The sequence below is a fragment of the Sprattus sprattus genome (assembly GCF_963457725.1).
Source record: "Sprattus sprattus genome assembly, chromosome: 15".
NCBI classification, from domain to species: domain Eukaryota; kingdom Metazoa; phylum Chordata; class Actinopteri; order Clupeiformes; family Clupeidae; genus Sprattus; species Sprattus sprattus.
In genome coordinates, this window is record NC_137913.1 from 22074407 (window position 1) to 22099635 (window position 25229).

Here is a 25229-nt window from a genome sequence, read left to right on the forward strand (position 1 = left end):
ACAGGCATTTGGGGGGAACTGAATTACATTTTATTAGGGAATGTAAAGCCTAGCACATCCATTAATCACATATATCACATTCATCCACTCTCATTGACAGTTCTGTACAGGTTAAATAAGGCACACGCCCTGCAGAAGAGGGGGAAGAAGGGCTCCATCCTGTACATACACAGCAAACAAGAGAGACACTGATTGTGTTGAACAGTGGAGGGAGGGTCGTGATGTGTGTTCACCCAGTTAGCCAGCTAACAGAAGTAAACAGCAGCCAGGGGAACCTGAGGCTCCTCTCTTTAGCAGGTGGGTCGACTCAAGATGCTGGAAGTAGCACCCTCTATTCAAACTGAACGATCTGTTTGTATAGGAAATGCTTGGATTTAGAAAAAACAACTAACTGTACGTCTTATTCACCAGAGTTAGCTATCAAGACACGACAGGACATGTAACACACCATGCTTGTCCTCTCCAATCAAAAATGAAAATGATGTGTGCTGGATGTCACTGCTAGAGTTTGCTTCAAGCGTTAGGTATACTTCTGCGGACATGGTCGGCGAACAGTGTCCACGTGGTGCGAATGATGCGAACGATGCAAACGTCATCATCCGCAGAGTCCGTACAGACTGTCCGTGCCGCAGCAACCTTTTGTGTCCATAGTGACATGTCGGTATTGACAGCGCATGTGTGAAGTCTGCAGGTGCACAGCACTATAAGGTCATAGTGCTCACACACTCAGCTTGTCCGTATCCACTCGTCCGCAACAGCACAAAAAACAAGTGAACTTGGGACACACCAATGGGCACGTCCGTATCCATATTGCACAAAGGCATGTCCGCAGAAGTGTACCTCGGCCTTGAGGCTGTAGAAAGTTTTGTGTGCGTGGGGCCTGGGCCAGCCGAGAAAGGGCGAGACACTGGCCCCCGCAGTTACATCCAAGCACAAACGTCAGCTACAAAAACTGGCGAGACACTAAATCTGAACTGCCGAAAAAAAATCAATCCAGAGCATTCTACTGGAACTACAACGCCAGTGCCATACAGTGGCCCCAGATATCTCACACACACACACACACACAGATGATGGTCAGTGTCCCACCACTTACAGGGTACTGAAACCCATGGACGGCTTCAAAACTCACAAAGGATTTCGTGAAACAAAAATAGCTGAAGTGAAAGTGGACTGAAATGGAAAGGCCTCAACATTGTCGCGTCTTACTGTGTGTGTGTGTGTGTGTGTGTGTGTGTGTGTGTGTGTGTGTGTGTGTGTGTGTGTGTGTGTGTGTGTGTGTGTGTGTGTGCACGTTTCTGTGTGTGTGTCACAATGAGACATAACCCTAGAATTACAATCCACTCACTGCCAGAGAATGCAGAGACACATCTGTTGCTCACCTCAAATGACCTCTACATAACTTCAGTCTTTGGTTCAGGTATACCACCAGCCAGTGCACAACTAACAAAGTTCAACAGAACTAAAAAGATAAAGATAGAGACAGAAAAAAAGAAGATATACAGCCAATCTTGATTTCTCTTGCCCTTGTCCTCTGGTCAACACACAAACCAGGCCGGCCATCGCCCGGGGAAACCGAAGCAGAGGAAAGGAGAGAAAAAAAAAGTCAATACTGAGCTGAGGCCTCTGATTATCAGAGCAGATCCTTCCTTTACAAACTTTGGCCTCTACCCCTCTACCCCCCCCCCACCCCCTGTGATCCCTACACTCCGTCTGCTCAGCTCGTCTCCTCTGGAAGAAAATCAACAACAACAGCAACAGACGTCTGCAGTCTAATAAAGCTTTCACAGAAAGCACGAGTAGAAGCGTCTCTGCTGACGGTTTGCACCGCTGGCTGTCCTTGCAGGCTACCGGCGCAGAGATCAAGGGGAGGCAGCTTCCTTTTAAAGGCACTGCCTGCTGACCACATCCAGGCATCTTCCACTAAATAATTCACTCTGTTAGATTTACCCACCCCTACCTATCCCCCAAAACACAACCCCCCCCCCCACCCCCAAACTAAGTCTTCCCACCTCTCCTCTCTCTCTTTCACTGGCTCTTCTACCAAGCCGCCCTCCCCTCCCCCCGCCCACCCCCCTTCCTTCTTGACTTCCGTGCGGGGCGGCTTCTGTGCCGGGCCCAACCCGACCCTATCGGGCCTCCTGTTCCGACCCAGCGGAGCAAGGGATTGTGGGTAGCTGAAGCGATATGTCTTTTTGCTGCCGGGCCTCATGGTCTCCCCCTCTCAGAGCTTAATGTCCTGGGACTCTGACATCTTGGCCAGGGTCTTCTTGACGCGCAGGGCGGTGAGGCGAGAGGCGGGGTTCTGGGCCCAGCACTCGGTCATTAGTTTCCCCATCTGTCTCAGGCACTGCACACACACACACACAGGGACAGAGACAAAACGAGCCGTCAGCACAACGAACACAGACTCACTTTGGAGACAGAGAGAGGGAAGGAGAGAAAGCATCTTTGTGTGTGTGTCTGTGTGCGTTTGTGTGTATGTGTGTACCTGTAAGTGTGAGTGTGTTTCTGCACATGTGTGGTGTGTGTTTGGTGTAAAAGTATGTGTCAGTTTGAGTGTGTGTGTGTGAGTGTGTCTGTGTGTGAGAGAGAGACAGAGTGTGTATTTGGTGTGTGTGAACTTGAGTGTGTGTGCGTGTATGTGTATGTGTATGTGTGTGTGTGTGTGTGTGTGTGTGTCTCATGTGCCTTTACCTCGTCACTGCTCCATCTGTTGGGGAATGAAGGTCGTAACCTCTTGATGCACACCACTTCCCTCATGTCTTCATATGAAGGGTCAGTGGGCACGAGGTCGTGGTACGGTAACTGGTATTCTTCTACTATGCCTGCAAAAAACACCCACAGCCATGAACATGTTTAGTCAACACTAGTGTTCTCGAATAGGTAGACATAAATATTACCAAAATATAAAAATACAAAAAGTCATTTTGCCAACTCTTATATCGTGTATCGTGCTTTACGGAGAGTGCCCCTTCAATAGTACATTTAACATGGAAACGTCTATCTGAACAACCAATCTCCTATTCACCGTGTCTGCTCTGCTATGAATACCTGGGGGAAATATGAGTCCTCTGAGGGACTGATCCATTTTCTGTTTAAACATTTACACCCACATGTATACAGTTGCCTGCATATGCGGCAGGCTCGGCAGGCAGGCTCTCCTGGGTGCTCCCCGGGAACTCAATGAGTCGCTTTGAAGCGCTGCCAGCACCAACAGCCCCGCTTTTTTTGTAAAACACTTCTGTTACAAGAGCGTGGTGCTTGGTGCGAACAGAGAGCGGGAGGGCTGGCACGGCGTGGTGCGGTGGGATGCGGTGCGGTGGGATGCGGTGCGGTGCGGTGCGGGGTCTTACCTCCAGACACACATCTCCTGGCGATCTCCCACAGGATGAGCCCGAAGCTGTACATGTCGGCCATGATGTAGGACTGGAAGTGATTGCGGTTGAGGCTCTCGTCCAAGACCTCGGGGGGCATGAAGCGCTTGGTGCCCACCCGTGTGTTGGGGGGGATGTCCACTTCATTTGTGTCACTGACAGAAAGAGAGTTATGATAAGTAAGCATCGTTACTGGAAAAAGAGTTATGCCATGTAAGGGTCATTACTGGAAAATAGTTGTATTAAATGTTAAAATGTTAAAGAAAATGGTTTCTAGTCAGATGTTTTTAAAAGGGTTGCTTGTTTTTGTGATCTAATTTATATTGTCACATTATATTTGATCTGCTCGCTCTGTGAGGGGAGGTTTTTTGAATTAGGATGATATCTATCTCTTCCTCTCTCTCTCTCTCTCTCTCTCTCTCTCTCTCTCTCTCTCTCCCGCTCTCTTTCTCTCCACTGCCCCCCCCTCCTTCACTGACCTAATGAACTTGACTGCCAGGCCAAGGTCAGCGATGCAGCAGGTGCCGTTCTTCTTAACCAGGATGTTCTTGCTCTTGAGGTCGCGGTGGGCGATGGCCGGCTTGCCCTGCGTGCCGAAGATCTCGGTGTGCAGGTGGCACAGGCCCGACACGGACGAGTAGGCCAGCCGCAGCATGGCCTTGGTGTCCAGCGTGGTGGACTTGAGGTAGTCGTAGAGCGAGCCGCTCTCGTGGTAGTCGGTGATCAGGTAGAGCTGTGTCCACGAGCCCGTGCCTTTGATGTCGGCTGCGATGAAGCCTGGGGCGAAAAAGAGACGGAGAGAGGAAGGGGGGGAAAAGAAGAAAGGAGAGATAAGAGAGAGCGAGAAAGCGAGGGAAAGGGAGGTAGAGAGATGTAGAGATGGAAAAATAGGGAGAAAGAGAGAGGGAGAGAGATGAATTGAGGGATGAGAGCAGAATGCTGACTGGTGTGAGGGTGCGCGCAGACATGGGTGGTTCAAGGGAGGAAGTCATGTTTGATTTCATTCCGCTAAGGAGTGAGGCGGTTTCAACTGACAGTGAGGTCAACGACCTCAATACATTCAGCAGGGACGTGTTAGCACTGGAACAGAAACACCACCACAGTTTTCATTTCAACTGGGTGGGCTGGAGGGGGTCATGGGGAGCCCTTCAGTTGCACATAGTCTCCAATGCAGTAACAACATTGGGGGTGAGGGGTCTTCGAAACAGTTGGGGCTCTTATGCCCGAAAGGTTTTGTCCCACTACTCGACCCAGTAAAGTGTTTTTTGAGCATTCTAATTTTTCAATCGTGTAAATGTAGCTGATGGCAAAACAGAGGGGAATCTAATTTGTATGGCAACTTCATCTACATGCCTGGGGGTAGAAGGATTCTGGCAGGCTACTGGAGTTTTCGGAACCTGCCACAATTGACATCTATGAATATTTTTTTTCCCCTAACTTTTCCTGCCATTGGTTTCGGATAATCAAAAAGGGGTGCAACGGACACACTAAAGGAAATATCTGCTTGAAATCCACTTTCAAGTACACTCATTCACAAGCAAAGGAAGAAGAGTCTGGTATGCAAGACATTTAGGCTACATCCTTAGCTGAGAACAGGGGGAATTATTGGTTTGTTATGTCCTCCCAAACCACTTTGGTTCCTTACCCAGTATGTTCTCATGCCTCATCAGCACTGTCTGGTAGATCTCAGTCTCGCGGAACCAGCTGGCCTCCTCTGTGGTGAAGAACACTTTGACGGCCACCTTCTCCCCTCGCCACTTGCCCATCCACACCTCGCCGTAGCGGCCCTTACCAATCTGCTTCACCATCTGGATCTGCTTGGCGATGGTGCGCTGCACCTGATGGGGGAGGGGGTAAAGGAGGTTGGCATGTCAGTGTGTGTGTGCCAGTTATGGGGGGGGGGGGGGGCTTGTACATCATGTAACAACCTGTTCTCCTGCTTCAATCATATTACTTGACACCAAGGCTTGCCAAGTACGCTGGCACAATGACCCCTCTTAGGTTACATAAAAGCCAGGGTGATAAAGTAGATATGAAACTCCATTTTTAAACATTGACTTTGCAAGCAACGTAATGTTTTTTTTTTTTTTTAAATGTGTTTTTGGCCTTTTATGCCTTTAATGGATAGCTTAGTGCAGAGTTGGACAGGAAATGAGAGGGAGAAGAGGTGGGGAGTGGACAGGAGTAATGGGGTTTTAAGGTGATGTACGCGAGGCCGTGAGCTGTTGTGGTGGTGGTGAGATATGTAATGTAGTGTGTGGGCCTCACCAGCAGAGGGAGCCCTGAGCCACTGCCTGAGCTCTGCGACTGCTCGATCAGGTCCTTCAGAGACTCCCCCGGGGGGATGAACGTCTCGTCCTGCTCCAGGCCCATGCTGTAGCGGGGACGAGACTCCTGACGCTTGTACCTGAAATTGCAAACGGTATGAGCATAAGTGGGACAATTTTAGACAGAAAGAAAGAGAGAGAGAGAGAGAGAGAGAGAGAGAGAGAGAGAGAGAGAGAGAGAGAGAGAGAGAGAAAGAAACAACCTCATAGTGTGTCTGAACTGTTGATCTGCTGTACAGGTAAGTGTTTATCAGTCTGTAAATCAGTGTTGATGGTGGGATGGTTACGATGCTTTCACAAAGGGTCATCTCATACAGACAGACAGGCACACAGGCCGCAGCTCTCACCTGAAGTAGCAGAAGACGATGATGAGTGACAGGATGATGCTGCAGACCGTCACTGAGATGAGCAGAGCCATGTGGTGTATGTTCCCATCCACATAATCTACACAGCAGGGGAGAGAGGCGGAGTGGGTTACAGCAGAGGCATTCATTCAAATGCATTTAAAAATGACAAGTACCATTTTGATGATGTACTCTCTCCATCCTCAGTTAGCATACAATCAGAATCAGAATTGTTTTTATTGACTAGTAAGTTTACGCCTACCAGGAATTTGTTTTGGCATATTGGTGCAGAAAAAAAAAATATGATAAACTTGCAATCTTAGTGCAACTTTCAATTGAATGTGCTCTGAGTCAAGATCATATGGTAATGGGAATTAACTGGAGAACAAAACCCTCCACAACCAGTGAACCACTATTTTGTTGCAACCTTTTCAGTGTCCCTCTCCTGGACTCCCAACACTTGGATACAGTTTCTGGATGCTCTGCCAAAAACCGCCACCCAGCATCAAGCCCACCCCTACAACCCCTACCACTACCTGCGTCACTGTCATCCCTGGCCCCTGACGCACCATTGCACCTGTCCCCTAGTGGGCCGCGCTGGGCCGTGAGAAGGAACCAGAGCTGTGATCGATCGGCTGCTTCCTGACGCAGGACGGCTGGGTTTCAGGACAGTGACACTGGTGGGGGCCCGTAGAGGCCGAGCCTTTCTCTGGGACTCTTGTCTTACTGCTGTACACTCTGCCAGCACACACACACACATACACACACACACATACAAACACACACATACCCACACACACACACACACACACACATACACACACACACACTCTCACACACATACACACACACATACACACACACACACTCTCACACACACACACACACACACACACACACACACACATACACACACACTCACACACACACACACACACACACACACACACACACACACACACAAACAGGGGTCCTTGAGAGTGCAATCCACAGACTTGTGCACTCACAAACAAACACACACTGTGCTCCCCGTCCTCTCTGAGCTGGAATACTACATATCCTCCAGCATCTCCATTACTACCCCAGCTACTTTACACAGAAGCCATTCTAGAGGACTGAGGGGTCCTTGAGAGTGCAATCCATAGACTTGCGCACTCACAAACAAACAGACACACACTCTCACACTCATAATCACATACTGTACACAATTAATGTGCACCCACATACACACACACTAATCCAGACATACGCACACACACAAACACAAACACGTATGCTTTCATTTAAGTTAACATTGACTGATATGAGGATAGAGCTCCCCACCCCCCCCCCCCCTCCATAAATCCTGACGATGTGCCTCAGCTCAAGTGTGAAGGGGACAGGGGGCTTCTCAAATTATTCATTTGTCAGAGATTCGATCTTTCCGCTAGACTGAACACCATTGTTACGGATGACTCTGAAGTCCCCTTCTCTGACACTGTCATACACACAAACACACACACACACATAATCGCTCACACACACACACACACACACACACACACACACACACACACACACACACACACACACACACAGACACGTGAGGTTTGGTGGGGGTTGGCAGTAGAGGGGTAATTTGTTCTGGAGTGAAGAGTGGCAGCTTCGCCGATATTTCCAGTTTGGGCCGGAGCAGGAAACACAAGCACTCCCTAGGGGGCGAGTCTGCCCTTTCATCCGAGAGCAAGAAAACAAGATGACCCAACGGCTCCATTTCACCTGCTCCCCCCTCTCCACCGACCCAGAGTCTCTACCAGCACCTCCTCCTCCTCCTCCTCCTCCTCCTCCTCTGTGTCTGATGTGCGGTTTGTAGCTGTTTAATCTGCCATAGATCATCACACCATCCCACAGACCAGAAATCAACCCCATCAAAGCCACATCCGAGCCCACATTCAAACCTGAAGGAGTCACGAGATGAGACGAGCCATTAAGCTCCACACCAGACCAACCCAGTCCCACTACAGCAGCAAATTACAAGCACACTGACGCATGACTGTGGAGAAAAACGTTTTTTTGGTTGTCCAGTACATCATAAAAATATGTGCCTGTCTTTGTGTATGTGTATGTGTGTGTGTGCGTGTGTGTGTATGTCTGTGTGTGCACGCGGGCACATGCGTGTGTAATTGCCTGTCTGTGTGTGTGTACATGAGAGGTGTGTGAAACAGTGCAAGGGGCTTTTCCACTCGTCTGCACTGATTAATGACTCTCTCCGCTGTCTGGATCTCCCAGTGTTTGGTGTTCGGCCCTGGAGGTGTGTGTGCTGCGCTAGCGGAGCGTTAGGATGTAAGAGAGGGTGGCCCTTACTGGGGGTTTGGAGTGGGGGCAGGGTAGGGCGCAGGTCTCTGTTGCAGTAGTCCTGGTCAGTGCAGCACTCCAGTGTTCTCCTCTGACGAGAGTTCCCAGTGTCCTGATAAACAACAACAACAAAATACATACGCAGTTACCTTCCATTCAAACATGGCACCATTGTAGCATAAGGAAGAGTATATCTACTACATGATTAAATTAGGACAAAGGCAGCATTTCAGATCAAATCAGAAGCCTCATTACAGGCCTGGGACTGTACTCAAACATGTCATCGCTAGTGCATTAGGACTGGTTCACTTTCTAAGTGTGAAGGTTCACTGTGGGTGAGTGGGACTGAGGGCTCACCCTGCACTGGAACTCGGAGCCCACCATCCCCAGGCAGCCAGAGGTCAGGACGGGCACGCCGCCTTCCTCCTCCTCCACCATGGTGAAGCAGAAACCATCCGTCCTGTCAGCGAAAAAGACATGGATAGAGAGAAGGAGAGAGAGGACAGGAGAGGAGAAAGAGAGAACAGATAAAAATCAGTCTTGGGTCAAAAATGGTGTTGAAGGTGCTCTAACTGTTGCCAGTAGATACTGTTGTCAGTTGAATTAGCCAGTACGATTAAGGCTTATTTTGTTCTCTTGTCTGCTCATAAAAATGACTCATTCTGAACTTGTTCGCCGGCGCTGATTAATATCAAAATTGACAGAGCGAGTGCAGTTCACTAATTGGCCCATCAGGCACTAATTTACGATGTCAGCCATTATTTGCGGCACAAGTTCTGAAGGGTTTGTGGCAAATGTTCTGAGAAGGACAGAGAAAAAAAAGGCATTTATCAAATTACAAAACTCACTGCTTGTCAATTCCCTGGCAAGCTACAACTGATAACCACAGAAAGTGAGTCCAATTCTATGTCAAATGAATCATTTCTATTAAAAAACTGAAATGTATGAAAACACATTCCTGGTCTATAAGCTATGAAGCTGCCAGTAGAAAATGTAATTTGTTTTCAGTGCACTGTCAAGAGCAACCAGCGGGCTTTGCCGGTGTTCAAGTCCTCCGGACATATCACATCAAGTGCTACTTACACACATGCCAAAAGAAAACGTGCTCTAGTTTAAAATATGGATATAGACAATCTTGAATGTGGAAGTGAGTCTGTGAGCCCGTGAGCCTGTCAGTCTGTGAGTCTCTGAGCCTGTGAGTATGTTAACCCATGAGTCTGTGAGTCTGTGAGTCTGTGAGCCTGTCAGTCTGTGAGTCTGTGAGCCTGTCAGTCTGTGAGTCTGTGAGCCTGTCAGTCTGTGAGTCTCTGAGCCTGTGAGTATGTTAACCCATGAGTCTGTGAGTCTGTGAGTCTGTGAGTCTGTGAGTTCATGAGTCTGTGAGTTCATGAGTCTGTGAATCTGTGAGTCTGTGAGTCTGTGAGTCTGTGAGTCTGTGAGTTCATGAGTCTGTGGATCTGTGAGTCTGTGAGTCTGTGAGTTCATGAGTCTGTGAGTTAATGAGTCTGTGAATCTGTGAGTCTGTGAGTCTGTGAGTCTGTGAGTCTGTGAGTCTGTGAATCTGTGAGTCTGTGAGTCTGTGAGTCTGTGAGTCTGTGAGTCTGTGAGTCTGTGGATCTGTGAGTCTGTGAATCTGTGAGTCTGTGAGTCTGTGAGTCTGTGAATCTGTGAATCTGTGAGTCTGTGAGTTCATGAGTCTGTGAGTCTGTGAGTCTGTGAGTTCATGAGTCTGTGGATCTGTAAGTCTGTGAGTCTGTGAGTTCATGAGTCTGTGAGTCTGTGAGTCTGTGAGTCTGTGAATCTGTGAGTGTGGTATATGGGATTTGTTTGATTGATGTGATTTGGCTAGAGGTGCGCTGCCCTCATGCCCTGAAGAAATGTACTGTATCTACTCCACTGGGTAATGTGGACATAGACGATGTAACTGCAGGCATGTGGAAGTCTGCTCTTGCTGTGGCTGTGCTGGTCAGGCATACCTGCAGGTGTTGTTCTTGGAGTCCTCGGGGCAGTGGTGGTAGCAGTAGCACCAGAGCAGCCGCTGGGGCAGAGCCGGAGCCGGAGCCGTTCCGCCGCTGGCCTCTCTGCTGCTGTCCGCAGCCGCCTTCCCAGAATTCCTCAGTAACATGGCGTCCAGGACGTTAGCTGGAGGGAAGAAGACATGAGATGGCTATGAACATTACAGCATTCAGCATCGCAGTGTACAAGTAGGCTGATCCTCTCTTTACATATGGCTGTATGATTTGAAATCTTTCTAGAAAAGAACATACTGTGAGAAGAAAAAAAAAACATAATAAGCTCTGGTACTTTCAGTGGACACACTTCCCCGTCCTGCATGTAGTCCTGACACACAGTATGTCAGCGTCCGGAGCGCTATGACAAGACTCTAATGCGAGTGGTAGTGGGGCTCTTCACTCACAGAGCTTCTCTTGCCATTTGTTTCGGCGTGTCAGCGGGGAACAGATGCTCGCCAGCTGTGTGGCAGGGATATCCGTGTGTACACAAGGCCCCTTCCCACAGCGTGAAACTCAGCGACACGCAGAGAGCCGCATCTCCATTTACAGTCACTCACCTGTCAGAGAGGGAACCGCTACCAAACCTCGACGCAATCCTCTCCAGAAAGCAGAAACACAAAAGCACCATTTCATTTCCTATTCCACAGCATGTGGATTTAATAATGTGACTTAGTGTGTGTGTAGATATGGTTTACAGTTGCACTGCAACACTCCCATTTATAATTCTTATAAAACTACAAGAGGCCTGAGTCTGTGAAACTGGAGTGATGAATGTTTTAAGGGGGAGATGAATATGTGATGCGATGATGTATGTCATCTCACTGTGGCGCACAATGTGTGCTTCATCTCTTCTGCGTGGGCTTGAAATATCTGCGCATCGGTGTTACTTTACTAGGCCTCTCAATCAAGGCCCAAGCCGTGCTGGCTCAGTGTGGAGCTTCACGCAGGGAGGAGCGCGGGCGCTTCTGAGCGGGGAGCTGAGCCACACGCACACATCTGAGCCCTCCTCTGTGTTTACACACCCTGGACGCTGCTGACCTCTCGCCCGGCCGCCCGCTCAACCCTCGCTGCGCGCCGTTCCTCCAGCCTCCCCTCTACAAATAACCACTGGGGCGAGGAGGAGAAGCGAAACACGGTTCGACACTCGGGGCGCTGCAACTCGATCTGGTCGTTTCCGTGGGCGGCCAAGGTCCAGCGATGTGCTCCAGGGATACTCTGTATCCGATAAGTGCTCCTTCAAGGAATGGCCGACTGGAGCTCAGAGAAGATGGGTGCGGGGAGGTGCTGAGGAGCATTCCTCTGGACACCCAACACCCAGCAGCACACATCAAACACGTGGAGGCTGAGGGCTGCGCTGTTACCTCTGACCCCACCACCAAACGCTCTGTTTTCATTTCATTTCATTTCAGTGGAGGGATATCATCCAGGTTAAGAGTACATTGTGGAGAGGTTAAAGGAGGCAGTACTGACAGTCCAGACATCAGTCTTGCAACAACACTCAAAGACTAAAGCCAGCTAACAAGCCAGCTAACATCAGGCCAACCAACAACAGCAGTTGCGTAACAGGGCAATGGACATAGTGTAGCACTGTATGTGGCCACTGGGGGTTATTTTTGCTCCTTCTGAGTTGGAGATGCCCACAGGCAGGTCTAATTGGGCATGTTCAGTTGGTTAATCACAGACTCTTCTGGTTCAACACCATGGCCAGTGGTGGTACCAGGACACAAAATGTTGCGCAACACCAAGCCCTCAGGAGCCTGTGCCGTCCCCCTGCCACCCACCCAAGCCCAGCCAGGCTAGACTGCAGTGCAAAGTCCCAGACACCTTCAAACGAAAAGCATTCATTTGTTGTGAAGGGCAGAGGAAAAACAGTCCTTCAGGACCAAGACAGGAGCAGCCACCAGACAAAACAAGCAGAGTGCCGTCTCTCACCCTGGACTTCCTCTCAAACGCGACCGGCAGACTGCATACACATCCTTATCTGATATATCCACTTCAACAAACCTTCTTCGCAGTCCTTGCATTCTTTTGTCATCTTGTGTTGACAGTACACTGCTGACTGTAGCGATGGGAAGAGCCAATGGGCTGTTACACCAATGTGTGCGTTCTAGTTCCACGCCCTTAGACGGTCATCTGTCTCTAATAACATTGGTCTTGGCTCTACGGCCAAAGCACTAACAGATGAATCAGATAAGTAAGGGGGCATCCAGAGCCCCCTGTTTCCCCGGTTAGCCTCGGTGCAGTTATGGTTCTTAGCAAACCTAGAACACAGATACTCTTGAAGGACCCTGGTGGAGGTCTCTCGGACATTGAATGAGCCAAAATCAAGAAGTTCCTGCCAATTACACAGTCGGATTTAATAGACGTTTTCAAATGTACCTCCCTTGTCTTTTTAAATTAATTTATCATAAATATGATGACAGTAATTAATATGTTTCTTTTATCAGTTTAACTACAAACTCTGGGCTAACGGGTTGTTTTCCAAAGAGAGGCTGACATTTATAAAGTGTTTGGCTGCTCTAGGAAAACTGCCCGACTGGATCAGCATCAGGAATTTCAATCTGTGTTTTTCTTTGATTCGAAGTCAAAGAAGTGGGGAGAAGCATCGGATAGCTAATTAGATGTCCCTTTCAAGTGGATTAAATATGAGGCTTTGAAAAGATAACATGAGCAGACGATGGGATATCAGTTAGAGAAACGGCTTCCTATCGTCAACATGAGGGCAATCGGGACAGTGCTGCATACGAGCGCTAGGGGAAAAAGTAGGTCAGGCTTTCACCCACTCGCACATTTTCTACAGTCACACTCGATGCGGTGTCCTTCTATTCTTTGGGGGTGGGGGGTGGGTTGGTGGGGGTGGTGGCGGTGGTGGGGGTTCTGTTTGAAGTTGACAAATCCCGTCAAGATCAGAGCTAACTGGTTGTGAAAAAGGTTCACACATTTTGAGGTGAAGGGGAAAATTGGCCGGGCCGCAGAGGTGAAAATGTGAGTTGGCTAAATAAGACGGGATCTGTCAGGGACGCAGTGGGAGCGCACCAGACCAACAGGACAGGGCAGGACAGGGGGAAGGAGGGGTAGAGAGGGGAGGGGAGAGGGTCAGAGGAGGGGAAGTAAGAGAGGGATTGTGTGTGCATGTGTGTGGAGAGGGGGTGGTCAGTGGCCCCCTCCACCACCATGTGAGCGGGAAGCATAGTCATGTGAGGCGGTGCTGAGCAGTTGACAAAACAGCCAGAATAATCCCACACCTGTGTGCTCTTAAAGCAGCAGGCTCTCTCTCTCTCTCTCTCTCTCTCGTTCTATCTGTCTCTCGCTCTATCTCTGAGCTGTGAAAGTACGGGCATGCCATATATGTGTTCTTATGTGTGAATTCTGGTGAATAATAAATGTGTGAAATGTGTGTGTGTGTGTGTGTGTGTGTGTGTGTGTGTGTGTGTGTGTGAATAAGTGTTTGAATGTAATTGTGCATACAATATGTGCATGCTGAGCAGTCTATATATATGTATGTGTGTGTGTGTGTGTGTTTGTGTGTGTGTGTGTGTGTGTGTGTGTGTGTGTGCGTTTGGTGTGTGTGTGTGTGTGTGTGTGTGTGTGTGTGTGTGTGTGTGTGTGTGTGCGCGCGTGCGTGTGTGAATGTCCTAACACAGAGGAAGGCTAAAGGCCCAGTGTCCTCTCTTTTTTAAAGACACACCTCAGCTGTTTTCTCAGGAAGCACACAAATCCTTTTTTTCATGGTTACCATTCGTGTGGGAAGGCATCCGTCACGGCAAAAAATGCACCTTGCAGGGCGCGTGAGCACACATCAGGCACCCAGAACAAGGGGACATTTTGACTCTCTAAATGAATGGTGGAAAAGCAGCAGGCCAGCCAAACAGGACTTAGCTGTTCCTCTGTCCTGTCCTATCCTGTCCTGAGAAAACCTGACTGGGGTCAATAATGTTCCACGCTTCCCGGTAAACTGAGCCTCATCAGCCCACTTAGGGAAAGCTGTGTGTGTGTGTGTGTGTGTGTGTGTGTGTGTGTGTGTGTGTGTGTGTGTGAGACAGCACCAAAAATAGGCTGCTGAGAGCAGTGAGAAGCACTGTAGCATGAAAAAAAAGACCAAACAATGACATTTGAAGAACAAAACATCTGATCTTCATTTCCAAGAATAACATGCAGAAACCCAAAACATTTATTTGTCGAGCTAGCGATCGGTGAGAACGAAATCAAATGCAAGGAGAAGTGAGATTTGTGAGAGTTTACTCAGTGCTCAACTTACAAGAGCTCTCTAAGGTTGCTTCAAAGGTCTGGATGCCTTATCAGGGGGGAGAGGCATTGGGTTGAGCTAAAAAATGAAAGTGCATGTGAGGAGTTTTTGAAGTTGTAAACACAGAGGGCGATGCCGGGCGGGATTTATCTCTGGGGCTCAGTAATGGATGGAGGCTTAACCCCTCCTGGACGCTCGTTTCATTTCGCCTAATGTAAACCCCTGTCTGTCTTCAAACGCTTCGCATATCGCAACGCAGAAACCTCTCTCATCCTTCCCCATCGCAAGAACTGTTTGGAGTCTAAAACGTCCCCCGCCCCTCAACCCTGCTCACAAGAATGTACTGTCGGGCAGATTGATAGCTGCACTTGTTTTTCTGCAGGAGAAGCGAGTCAGCGCTGAGCCCCTGGCCCCTGCCGTCATCGAGAGGCGCTTTTTTCCCACTGATAGAGGACTTATGGGTGAGGGTGGGGGGTGGGGTTGGGGGGCAGGATATGGGACGCTTTCAGCACCCAATTAGCGTAGCCTCTGGCGCTAAAAGCCCACTTTTTAGCAGGCGCCACATTGTACACACAGCAGCCAGAGGACTGAGTGGGGTGGAGGGATGTTGGGAGTGTTCACCGCGCCATCTTCTAGTGTCAGGGCACATAGGGATCAGGCTCATTAATTACTGGTGTGTGTCAAACAGCTAGCAGACTTAACCCTTTTAACTGGCGGGGTATAAACTTTCACGTGTTCCCGAGTGCATTTGTACGTGCGACATACGCACTTAGATTGGACAGTGGGCCTCATCTCACATATTTCAGCTCACATACATCTCAATGTTTGACAATTCTATCTGTGTGGAGAGAGAACACATGTGTGCCGCAGCCTGAGCGCTTTCTCTTAGCGGGCTTTTCAGCCCTGTATCTCCATAGCACATCCTCCAGTGCCCATACACGCCATCTATGGCGGCAACCAGCGGCCGGCCTGTAGCCTCGACCCAGTCAACCTCTGAACTCAAGCAGGAGGCACAGAGAGACAGTGAGTGAGGAGGTAATCCTGCACATTGAGCTTCAGCAAGCTGTGTGGCATTCTGACCAAACACGACACAGACAAGCTGCCAGTCACAGTGATCTTACAGCCAAACATGACATGGTCCACATGGCCAAGTCGAGTCACCAGCAGTGACATTCTGACCATACGACCGAGAGATATGGCGAGTGTGCCATTTGTGGCGAGAGATATGTATGTGGCTCTGATGGAATGCGGTAATGGGGGCGAGGGCCAACAGGTGGTGGTCGCCTTCCTGGGGACCCCCTGCGGTGTTTTTTATTCTGGCCCTCCGGTGGTTTTGACATTGTCCCCCCCATCCACTCCAACCTCCTTGCTCTGGGGAGGGCAAGCGGCCCCCGAGGGCCGGAGGAAGTCATGCTCTATTAGTCCCTCCGCACACAAAGGCCCTTCCCCTGCTCCCGCTCCTGCGGATAGATGCCTCGGCTTCCCTCTCAGTGCCTGCCTGTGGAGGAGGAGGAGGAGGTGGGTGAGGGGGGGTGGATAGGTGGAGGGGCGGGGGTTTGTTTAGTTTGTCTCGTCCTTCAGTGGCAGGTAAGGGATGGCATCTTCACACACACACACAAACACATACACAGAGGAGGTCCCATTCTCGGAAGAGGTGAGATCAAGAGCCCTCTGACACCCCACACTGGCCCCCCATTAATAATCTTTTGTCACCTTTTTTTTGCTCTTTTTGTCCACAGAGACACCAGAGGCACGAGGGGGAGGGGGGGAGGTGACAGAGAGACAGGACGGACAGGACAGGTGATGTGACATGACGAGACAGGGGGAGACAGGGCCCACATTAACCTGTCACTACAGGCTCACAGCATCAATCAAGGCCAAGGAAGGAAAACACTTAAAAACACACACTGCTGTAACATGAGCACAGAGTCCAGAACACGCACACACACATGCACACACACACAGGCGCACAGAATGGGGACTGCTTTATTAGTGGGTACTATATCACAGGGCTTGCTAAAGGCCTCAGAGGTTTATTAAAAGGTCTGCTAGTTTGGTTAAGCCTCCTTGTCACCCAGAGAAAATGGAATAATAATGGACAAAAAGAGTAGGCAATGTGGCTGAGCCATTGACACGCCGTTAATGGAACCACATTGAGTGTTTTTTTTCTTTCTGTGTTTTTGTGTGTGGGGGGGGGGGGTGGGTTACCCGAGGAGTCCAATTGAGCAGAATGACATCCTCAGAAGGGCTCCGGAACTTTCTCCTCCCAAAAAGAGGATGAAAACATAAAAGGGATAAAGAACCCCGGCTGGTCTCTTCAGCAGACTCGCACTCGGCCATCTGGGCCTGTGATACTCCACAGACTCTCCCTCACTCTCTCCACAACCAAAACAAATGTGAAAAGAGAGGCTGCCAGAGACACCTTTTCAGGCCCAGCTATTTTAAGTGATTTTTGTTTTGTTCTGGTTTTTTTTTCTTCTCTCTCCTGCTCAGGGCGTTCAAAGAGATTCCAGCGACATTTTAGAAAGCGGTGGAATTTTTCAACAGCCTCCAGCCCTCTGGTGAGCTAGACCGCCAGAGCATCAGAGAGGGAGCTCAGATGCTGCCTGTCACTAGTCTTTAAATCTCTGCAGGTCCGAACCAGCGCGCATAACTGTGAATGATTGCGCCACAACCCTTCTACTGAGGGTTCACAGAGATTGCACTTTCTCTTATACCAAAATGGGATTTGAACGATCGCTTCAACGTCAGCGATGGTGCATAGACTGGCAGATCAAACACATACAGCTAGAACACGAGTGGGCGTTGTAAATTCTCCACATTGACCCCGGCTCAAAATGGCCCAATCCCCCTTTGCTTCTCACCCAACATCAAACCACAGCCACCACAAAAGCCACACACACACACACACACACACACACACACACACGCACACACACACACACATTACGCTGACCACCAGTGGCCCAGCCGTCAGATACATACTGCATTTGCCAGTCAAAAGTAATTCATCCCTGATGTATGGCATCGCTGGCATGCTAGAATCCCAAGGCCATTTTTTCTGGGAGGACAATACTGGCATAGAGCATGAAGCACACTGCGAGCACACACTGTAAATAGTCTCAAAGGCTCAGCAGAGCAGAGCAGAGCACGGCCATAAAAGCCATCCAAAGGAGAGAGAAGAGGACACATGCGGGACACACACACACACACATACACAGATATACATAAACACACACACACACACACAAGCACAAGCACATACATACACAAATACACACTCACAAACACACACGTTCATGTGTTCACGCTGACCAAACACAGTTTCACACTACTTGACAACCATAAAAACATACACACTAAATCACATAGACAGCATCACACATGGGCAGCTACAACAATGCCATGCACTCCAGCATTCACACACACACACACACACACACACGCAGTACCATCATGGGGGGCTTAGCGTTTCTATCTTAAACACTGCCGCGCTCGGACTTCTCTCAGATCTCCTCTGGCACGTTGCTGTGATTAGGCAAGGGAAAACAAGAGCTAAGGGTACCCCCCTCCCCCACAACCTGCCACCAACTACCACCTCCTCTCCTCACCCCCCTCCCAGTTCCCCATCTCTACTGTTGGGCACTCATGCTGTCCGTTCCTCCATGGCCGCGCATAGCTGCACTCAGACCATACTGTCACGGTCTTGCATGTGTGCAGGGGATGAGGGGGGGCTTGTGGCTAACCAGTGAGTGAGAATATTTCCATACATTAGCAATCCAAGAAAAGTGTGTCTATCCATAAGTAAACAATGTTTTAGTGTATCTGTATGGAATCAGATATTATGGGTTTGTAATCATGTTATTATCATTTTAAGTGCATAATGCATTACCATATTGGTGCTTGAGTGCTCAATGTATCTAATTGCAAGAGTGTTTTAATAACGGAGTTAAAGACTGTGCCAAACCACACTTGACTCTTTTTAATACTCACAGAAATGACTGCTCGTAGGTTTTTTAAGTCCCATTTTTGTGGCAAGTCCACTTAAGAACCTTATCATCAGGAACAAGACATTCCAGAATTTACTGAAGAGTCCTGAACAGACACACACACACACACACACACTCACACACACACACACACACACACACACACACACACACACACACACACACACACACACACACACACACACACACACAGATTCAGTGACAAAGGCATTCAGATGGGCAGCAATGTGACAGTTAATGCATTATTTTAGGAGTCGATTAAAGACTTTAAGAAAAGATACACACATACTTAGTCCATGACAGATACAGGTGCAGGTAAAAAGTCTCAGTGAGGCAGAAAGAAAGCCAGAAATTACAAACATGCACTTCACACACACACACACACACACACACACACACACACACACACACACACACACACACACACACACACACACACTCTAAGTCTATGAACAATAAGCCAAGCTGAACCTGCCTTTCTCTTCAAAGCGCAGAAGGCATTGCTCCAAACCCCCCCCCCCCCCCCCCCTCTCAAATAAACACTTTGCTCCGCAGCTGTTCTGCTTCCTCGGGACACTCCAGAGAAGCCAAACCTTTCTGCAGACTCTCTCTCTCTCTCTCTCTCTCGCTTTCGCTCTGTCTCTTCCAGCACCACTCCTTACGACTCCTTCTCAAAGGCTGAGTCACCACACGAAACATAAAACAAATACTTCACATTCAAATAAACCCTGGAGCCCAAAGAGCCTGCTACAGCCAGGGAGACGAGGGTGGGAACAGTGGAGGAGGAGGAGGAGGAGGAGTGATGGAGAACAACAAGGAGAGATGCTCATCTGAGTAACTGCGGTTGGGCTTTGCTGAAGGCATTCTCTGAAGGAGGTAAAGGGAGAAAGAGGAGAAACAGAATGTCTTTCAACATCCTGTGATCCCTCCGCCCTGATAAGTCTGTCAGATCTCTCTCCCTCTCTCTGGTTCTCTCTCTCCCTCTCTCTCTCTCTCTAGCTTTCTTTACGGCTCTCCTCTTTGAGCAGGCACATTCCTCATTCACAGCACTGTTTTTAATACTGATGGCTCCGTGCAGCATTGCCTCCAGAGCGCTAATTAGAGGATAAAGAACAGTGCTGTATCATGCAGCAGTGTTAAGCCTGGGAAGTGGTTTACATCACTGAATGTTCTCAACTTCAGTGTATGGAAGTACAACGTCTGTGTTGAATCTTTTAATTGTTTACAGTGTGCCAAGCCTGTTAACATCTGCTCAATGTTCTTTCCTGTCTGGCACCTCCAGCCGTCTCTGCTGGGAGCAGATGTGACACTTACACTCTAACACACAACAGCGTACAATTCCAAATGATTTTTCATTAGGATTAAAGATACCTGCACAACCCAACTCATAAACACATGAATATGTCATTAGGAATAAAGATACCTGCACAACCCAACTCATAAACACATGAATATGTCATTAGGATTAAAGATACCTGCACAACCCTACTCATAAACACATGAATATGTCATTAGGATTAAAGATACCTGCACAACCCTACTCATAAACACATGAGCCATCTCATCTTCCTACTTTTCTCTGTGGGAAGATGATAAACCAGGCATATTTCAGCCCCTTGCCTTCTTCAGTGGATGGCTACTTTCCACCTGTACGGCAGGGGGGCCTTATATCCAGCTGACATTTCAATAAATGATTTCATAAGAAAAGGGAGCCCTTACAATGGAGCTTATCTCCCAGTGGGCCGCTGGTCCAGGTGGAGGGGGTGGTGGGGTTGAGGGTATCAACCACAAAGATTAGCCTGCCTGCCCGTGCCAGCGATTACCTGGGAGCTACCTGCCTCATTTGACTGCTCTTCAAAGAGCAAAGAGAATTTGACGAGCTGAAGCTTGATAGCAGGATTAAGGTGCCTGTAGGGGGTGAGGAGGGGGTTGGAGACAGCCTACACATGTTTATTTCACACAGGTCAGGAGAGCACACAAACACACACAGAGAAAGAGAAGAGAGAGCAAGAGAAGAGAGAGAGCCAAAGCGCTTGTGTCATTATCTTACAGTTAAACAGTCATTTTCCATCCATTTGGAGACGTTGCTGCCAGCACACCCCGGAGCGCCGATTAGCGCTGCGGTGAGTGTTTGCGAAGGAAGGCAGACCGCATCACGTGGGGTTCTCGGTCTGGATGCACTGCTGTTTGCCAATGCGTCCGGGCCAGACTCCTCTCGGAGTGCCGGCGCTGTTTCTAAAATGACACGTCATGCGGCAGGAGGCTCCGGTGTAATCGAGCTAAACAAACAGCAGGTCTCTTAAGCAGTTCAAATACGGGGCCTACCCAACCGAGCATCGATGGCAAATTGCTTTCCAACTATCGTCTCTGCTCATGCTCCAATTGAGGCACACTGGTGCTCGATTAGGTTCAATCACTGCAAACATGGCTGAAGCTCTCTCAACCAAACCCTGCAGAGAGAATGGCCGGCAAAAAAAATGTTACTTTTGAGAGACAGATGAATCTGACTAGAAGAATATTACTACAAATCTCCCAAAAGTTTCTTAGTCACCATCAAACATCATTCGCACGTGTGATGTCTTACCGTCTAATGGAGCTGAAAATCCATGCAGAAATAGCTAAACTAGTGCTGTGGGGGGTTGCGATGACGTCAAGTCTGATAAATCTGGTGCAACGCGTGGGAAAGCAGCTGAAGCTGAGGTGTGACTAAGGTTTCCACAAGAAAACGACAGAGAGAAAGTCCGAGAGAGAGATAGCGATATAGAGAGGAGGGGGAGAGAGAGAGAGAGAGGGGGAGAGAGACAAGGAGAGAGATAGAGAGGGTGGGAGAGAGAGAGAGAGGGAGAGAGGGAGGGAGAGAGACAGGGAGAGAGAGAGAGGGAGAGAGAGAGAAAGACAGAGCCCTGCACGGGTATTACCCCTCTCTGCCTGTAAGTGAGCCTGAAAGGAGAGCCTGTATTTCCTGTCAGCAGTAACCTTTCTGAAGGGTCCGGTGCCAAAAAACCAGACTGTGCCTCATGGTTCTCCGGAAATCTCTCCCTCTCTCCAGCACGCCATGTTTAGACACACAGCACACTTTTATGTTACCCGGCACCAGACCCCCCCCCCCCTCCCACACACACACACACACACACACACACACACACACACACACACACACACACACACACACACACACACACACACACACACACAAACATTCTCTCTCTCTCTCACACACACACACACACACGCACAGTCGTGCACTCGCGCAGGCACACACACACACACACACACACACTCTTGCCACCCCAACCTCTACCCCACCATCAACCCATCCAGCGACCAATTCTGCTGTCACACAATGTGAGCAGGGGCTCTGCTAAAGCCAGGTTTGGGCCTGCACCTGCCAGCTGTCCCTCAATCAGCCCTCACACCACCACCACATCACTCCTCACCGCAGCAAAAACTCCCCCCTTACCCCAACCTCAAATCCTCCTGACCCCCTCATAGTGCAACCGCACCTTGTTTGTTTTCATGACCATTTCTCTGTTTTGCTGGACGGTCTAGGCTCATCCTCCGTAGGACTCGACTAAAAGTTGTCAACAAGCTCCTAGCTTACACCGTCTTGTTTTGTTTTGTTTTCTCAGCTAACTTCAAAAAACACATTTCTGAGTGCAGGGGCTGAAAGTCTGTTTTCTAAGCAAAAGGTGTGAAGGCTCCTCTGGCGTCCATAAAACCCTGTGCCTATAAATGGACGCCACAAAGAAGAAAACAGTACTGTGTGTTTATTATTTGACATGCAATCCAATGCAGGCCAGGTCTCTCATCATAAACCTGTTCAAATATTTGTTCAAAGTTTGCCAGTAACTGTTACAGAGCTCCTCTGCGGTCATAGTATGGGATTTATAGGATTGGATTCTGTTGTTGGCTCTTAAAAAACGTTCTGTGAAGTCATTAAGCATACATATTTTTTTTCAAGGGAGACACTTTGAAGGCGTTGAGAGGGGGACAAGTGATAAACTTGCACTTCATAAATGAACGCAAGGAGGGACATTGTGCTGGAACGTTCCGCCGGTTCGGCCTCCAACCCAAATAGGAAGTTTCGGGTCGCGGCGTAACTTAGACATCACAGAGTGGGGGAAAGAATAATACGCACCAGCAGGGGAGGGGCGTCAGGGGGGTTTACATTGTGTCTGCTCTTGGCCCATCCTTTGACACAATATGATATTCCCAGGGTTTGGGGAGGTGTGAGCAGGGGCTTGAGTCTCATATATGTATTCTGGTAGAGCCAAACGGTGACTACTGTTCCGCTGCGCTTTTTCCTTCGGTGCCAGGGTGGAGAGGGTTCACAGTCACTCTTAGCCCCCTGTTGGCCCCTGCACAGAGTCTTCTCATCCTGTGTGAGAGGCCCCTACAGTTGGCACACAAAAAAAAGACATCCACAGCGCATGTCTGTTTCAGGGCAAAGGCATCCACAGCGCATGTGTGTCTCAGAGCAAAGACATCCACAGCGCATGTGTGTCTCAGAGCAAAGACATCCACAGCGCATGTGTGTCTCAGAGCAAAGACATCCACAGCGCATGTGTGTCTCAGAGCAAAGACATCCACAGCGCATGTGTGTCTCAGAGCAAAGGCATCCACAGCGCATGTGTGTCTCAGAGCAAAGACATCCACAGCGCATGTGTGTCTCAGAGCAAAGACATCCACAGCGCATGTGTGTCTCAGAGCAAAGACATCCACAGCGCATGTGTGTCTCAGAGCAAAGACATCCACAGCGCATGTGTGTCTCAGAGCAAAGACATCCACAGCGCATGTGTGTCTCAGAGCAAAGACATCCACAGCGCATGTGTGTCTCAGAGCAAAGACATCCACAGCGCATGTGTGTCTCAGAGCAAAGGTGTTCACAGCACATGGGGGCACTGACAACATTCCACTTCAGTCATGTCAGACTTAGGTGGGTTCAGGCAGAAATACACACAATATAACCCCCCCCCACACACACACACACACAGACACATAGAGAGACACTGACACACACACACACACACACTCACTCACACACACACTCTCTCTCACACACATACACACACACACACAAGTCTTTTTTCAGAGACACAGGTACACTATTTAGCTTCTGCTACTCCCTCTATTCTCTCCAGCTGTATTTCTCCCTCTCTTATTCATCACTCCTCACGTCCATCTCTCTCACATCTGACTGTAGCTCTTAGGACTTACCCTAGTTGTGTTTGTTTGTTTTTGTTTAGTACTAGGACTGACCCTTCTGCACACTGGTCACTTGACAGACTGCAGGTCAGTGCAGAAACATCCCGGCTTTAATGAACTCATTCACCTCTCTGCCTCATGAGTAATGGACTTAATTCACAACATACCAAAGCCTGGCATCACAGATTTTAAACATAACAAAGATAGTAATTTAATGTATCAGACTCCTTAGTTGTGAGTGAGTAGGTCGGGTCAAATCATATTCATTTTATAAACATGCCTATGTCTTCTTGCGGAGTCTTATAGAGATTGCATACTGTGAAAAACATTTCATAACAAGGTATTTTCCAATTGTTTACTTTACACTGATATCGACTTAAGAAGCCTTCAGCCTGATACAAATATTGGCACAATGCCAAGCCAACATGAGCAAGCAGCGGAATTGCGAAAAATCAAACGACTTCTCAGACACAATTAGGTTATCGAGCGAAACTACACCAATCCATTCCACTCAGACTGCCATACGCAACCTCCTCAAGTGCTCAAGAGGACGCAAACGTGTCTGAAGCCAAAGCCTGTCTCATACAATATTAAAATGAATGCCTGGCTGATTTCCCGCCTAGGGAAGGTGTAGCCGTGTGACCTGCAGGTGGTGCACTAATGTTGTAATTTTCAGTCATTAGCAGACTGCCTATGGGACAGGTGCTCTACATGCGAAACATGACCAGGTCCGAGTGGCTCAAAACACAGAGTTGTACGGCCCGAGACACCAACTTGTTTTCTGGGGTCTGGTTAGAAACTGTTTGAAGTTATTACATGAAAGGAAAAGCTAAGGTCCCAGGAGTCAGGGAAGTCATCAGGGACTAGAAACTAGAGCATTATAACATATGTTTCCAGCCCCTTCTCCTCACACACAAAAAGCAGTTACAGAAGGTCATTCATTCTGTCCAGTTTCATTTTAATTGTGAAAGTGCATGTTGCCATTTTATTCATTAAGTATAGTATTCATTTTATTTTGACTGTGTGTTTAAAGTGTTTTAATTAGTAGTTGTCAAAAGGCTAAGTTAATTCCAAATGCCTTGAAATCCCCGATGCTCTTTACAATTTCAAAAGAGAAAAAAACGAAACTATTTGGCACCCTGCTGTGAGATGCTTGTGCTGATTTGATTTTAGCCTCCAGAGTCTCCAACATACCTAAAGTATATTGTGGCTTCTTGAACCAATTTCTCCTCTTAAGCTTACAATTACAAACATGAATGCATTAATTTCTTGGTCTGTAATCTGAGGAGGGGAGCTCTGAGGTTTCTCCTAGACAGAAACATTGCACTACAGGGCTGTTTTCAGAACATTTTAGTTCTGTATAAACTCCAGCAG

The 25229-nt window shown here is 48.6% G+C and overlaps 1 protein-coding gene across 1 annotated transcript in view; it reads right to left on the reverse strand.

The window, feature by feature from the left end:
- Nucleotides 1–2157: 2157 nt before the first annotated feature.
- The window catches only part of bmpr1ba (bone morphogenetic protein receptor, type IBa), a gene marked incomplete at its 5' end in the record, with an annotated part of 24832 nt that continues 1760 nt past the window's right edge, over nucleotides 2158–25229 (reverse strand). The window contains 10 exons of the mRNA XM_080852230.1: nucleotides 2158–2350; nucleotides 2698–2828; nucleotides 3357–3532; nucleotides 3857–4154; nucleotides 5023–5215; nucleotides 5646–5784; nucleotides 6052–6148; nucleotides 8392–8494; nucleotides 8740–8842; nucleotides 10359–10524. Of these exons, the coding sequence (XP_080708356.1) occupies nucleotides 2225–2350; nucleotides 2698–2828; nucleotides 3357–3532; nucleotides 3857–4154; nucleotides 5023–5215; nucleotides 5646–5784; nucleotides 6052–6148; nucleotides 8392–8494; nucleotides 8740–8842; nucleotides 10359–10524 (1532 nt within the window). The 3' untranslated portion in view covers nucleotides 2158–2224. The remainder of the gene's footprint in view (nucleotides 2351–2697; nucleotides 2829–3356; nucleotides 3533–3856; nucleotides 4155–5022; nucleotides 5216–5645; nucleotides 5785–6051; nucleotides 6149–8391; nucleotides 8495–8739; nucleotides 8843–10358; nucleotides 10525–25229) is intronic.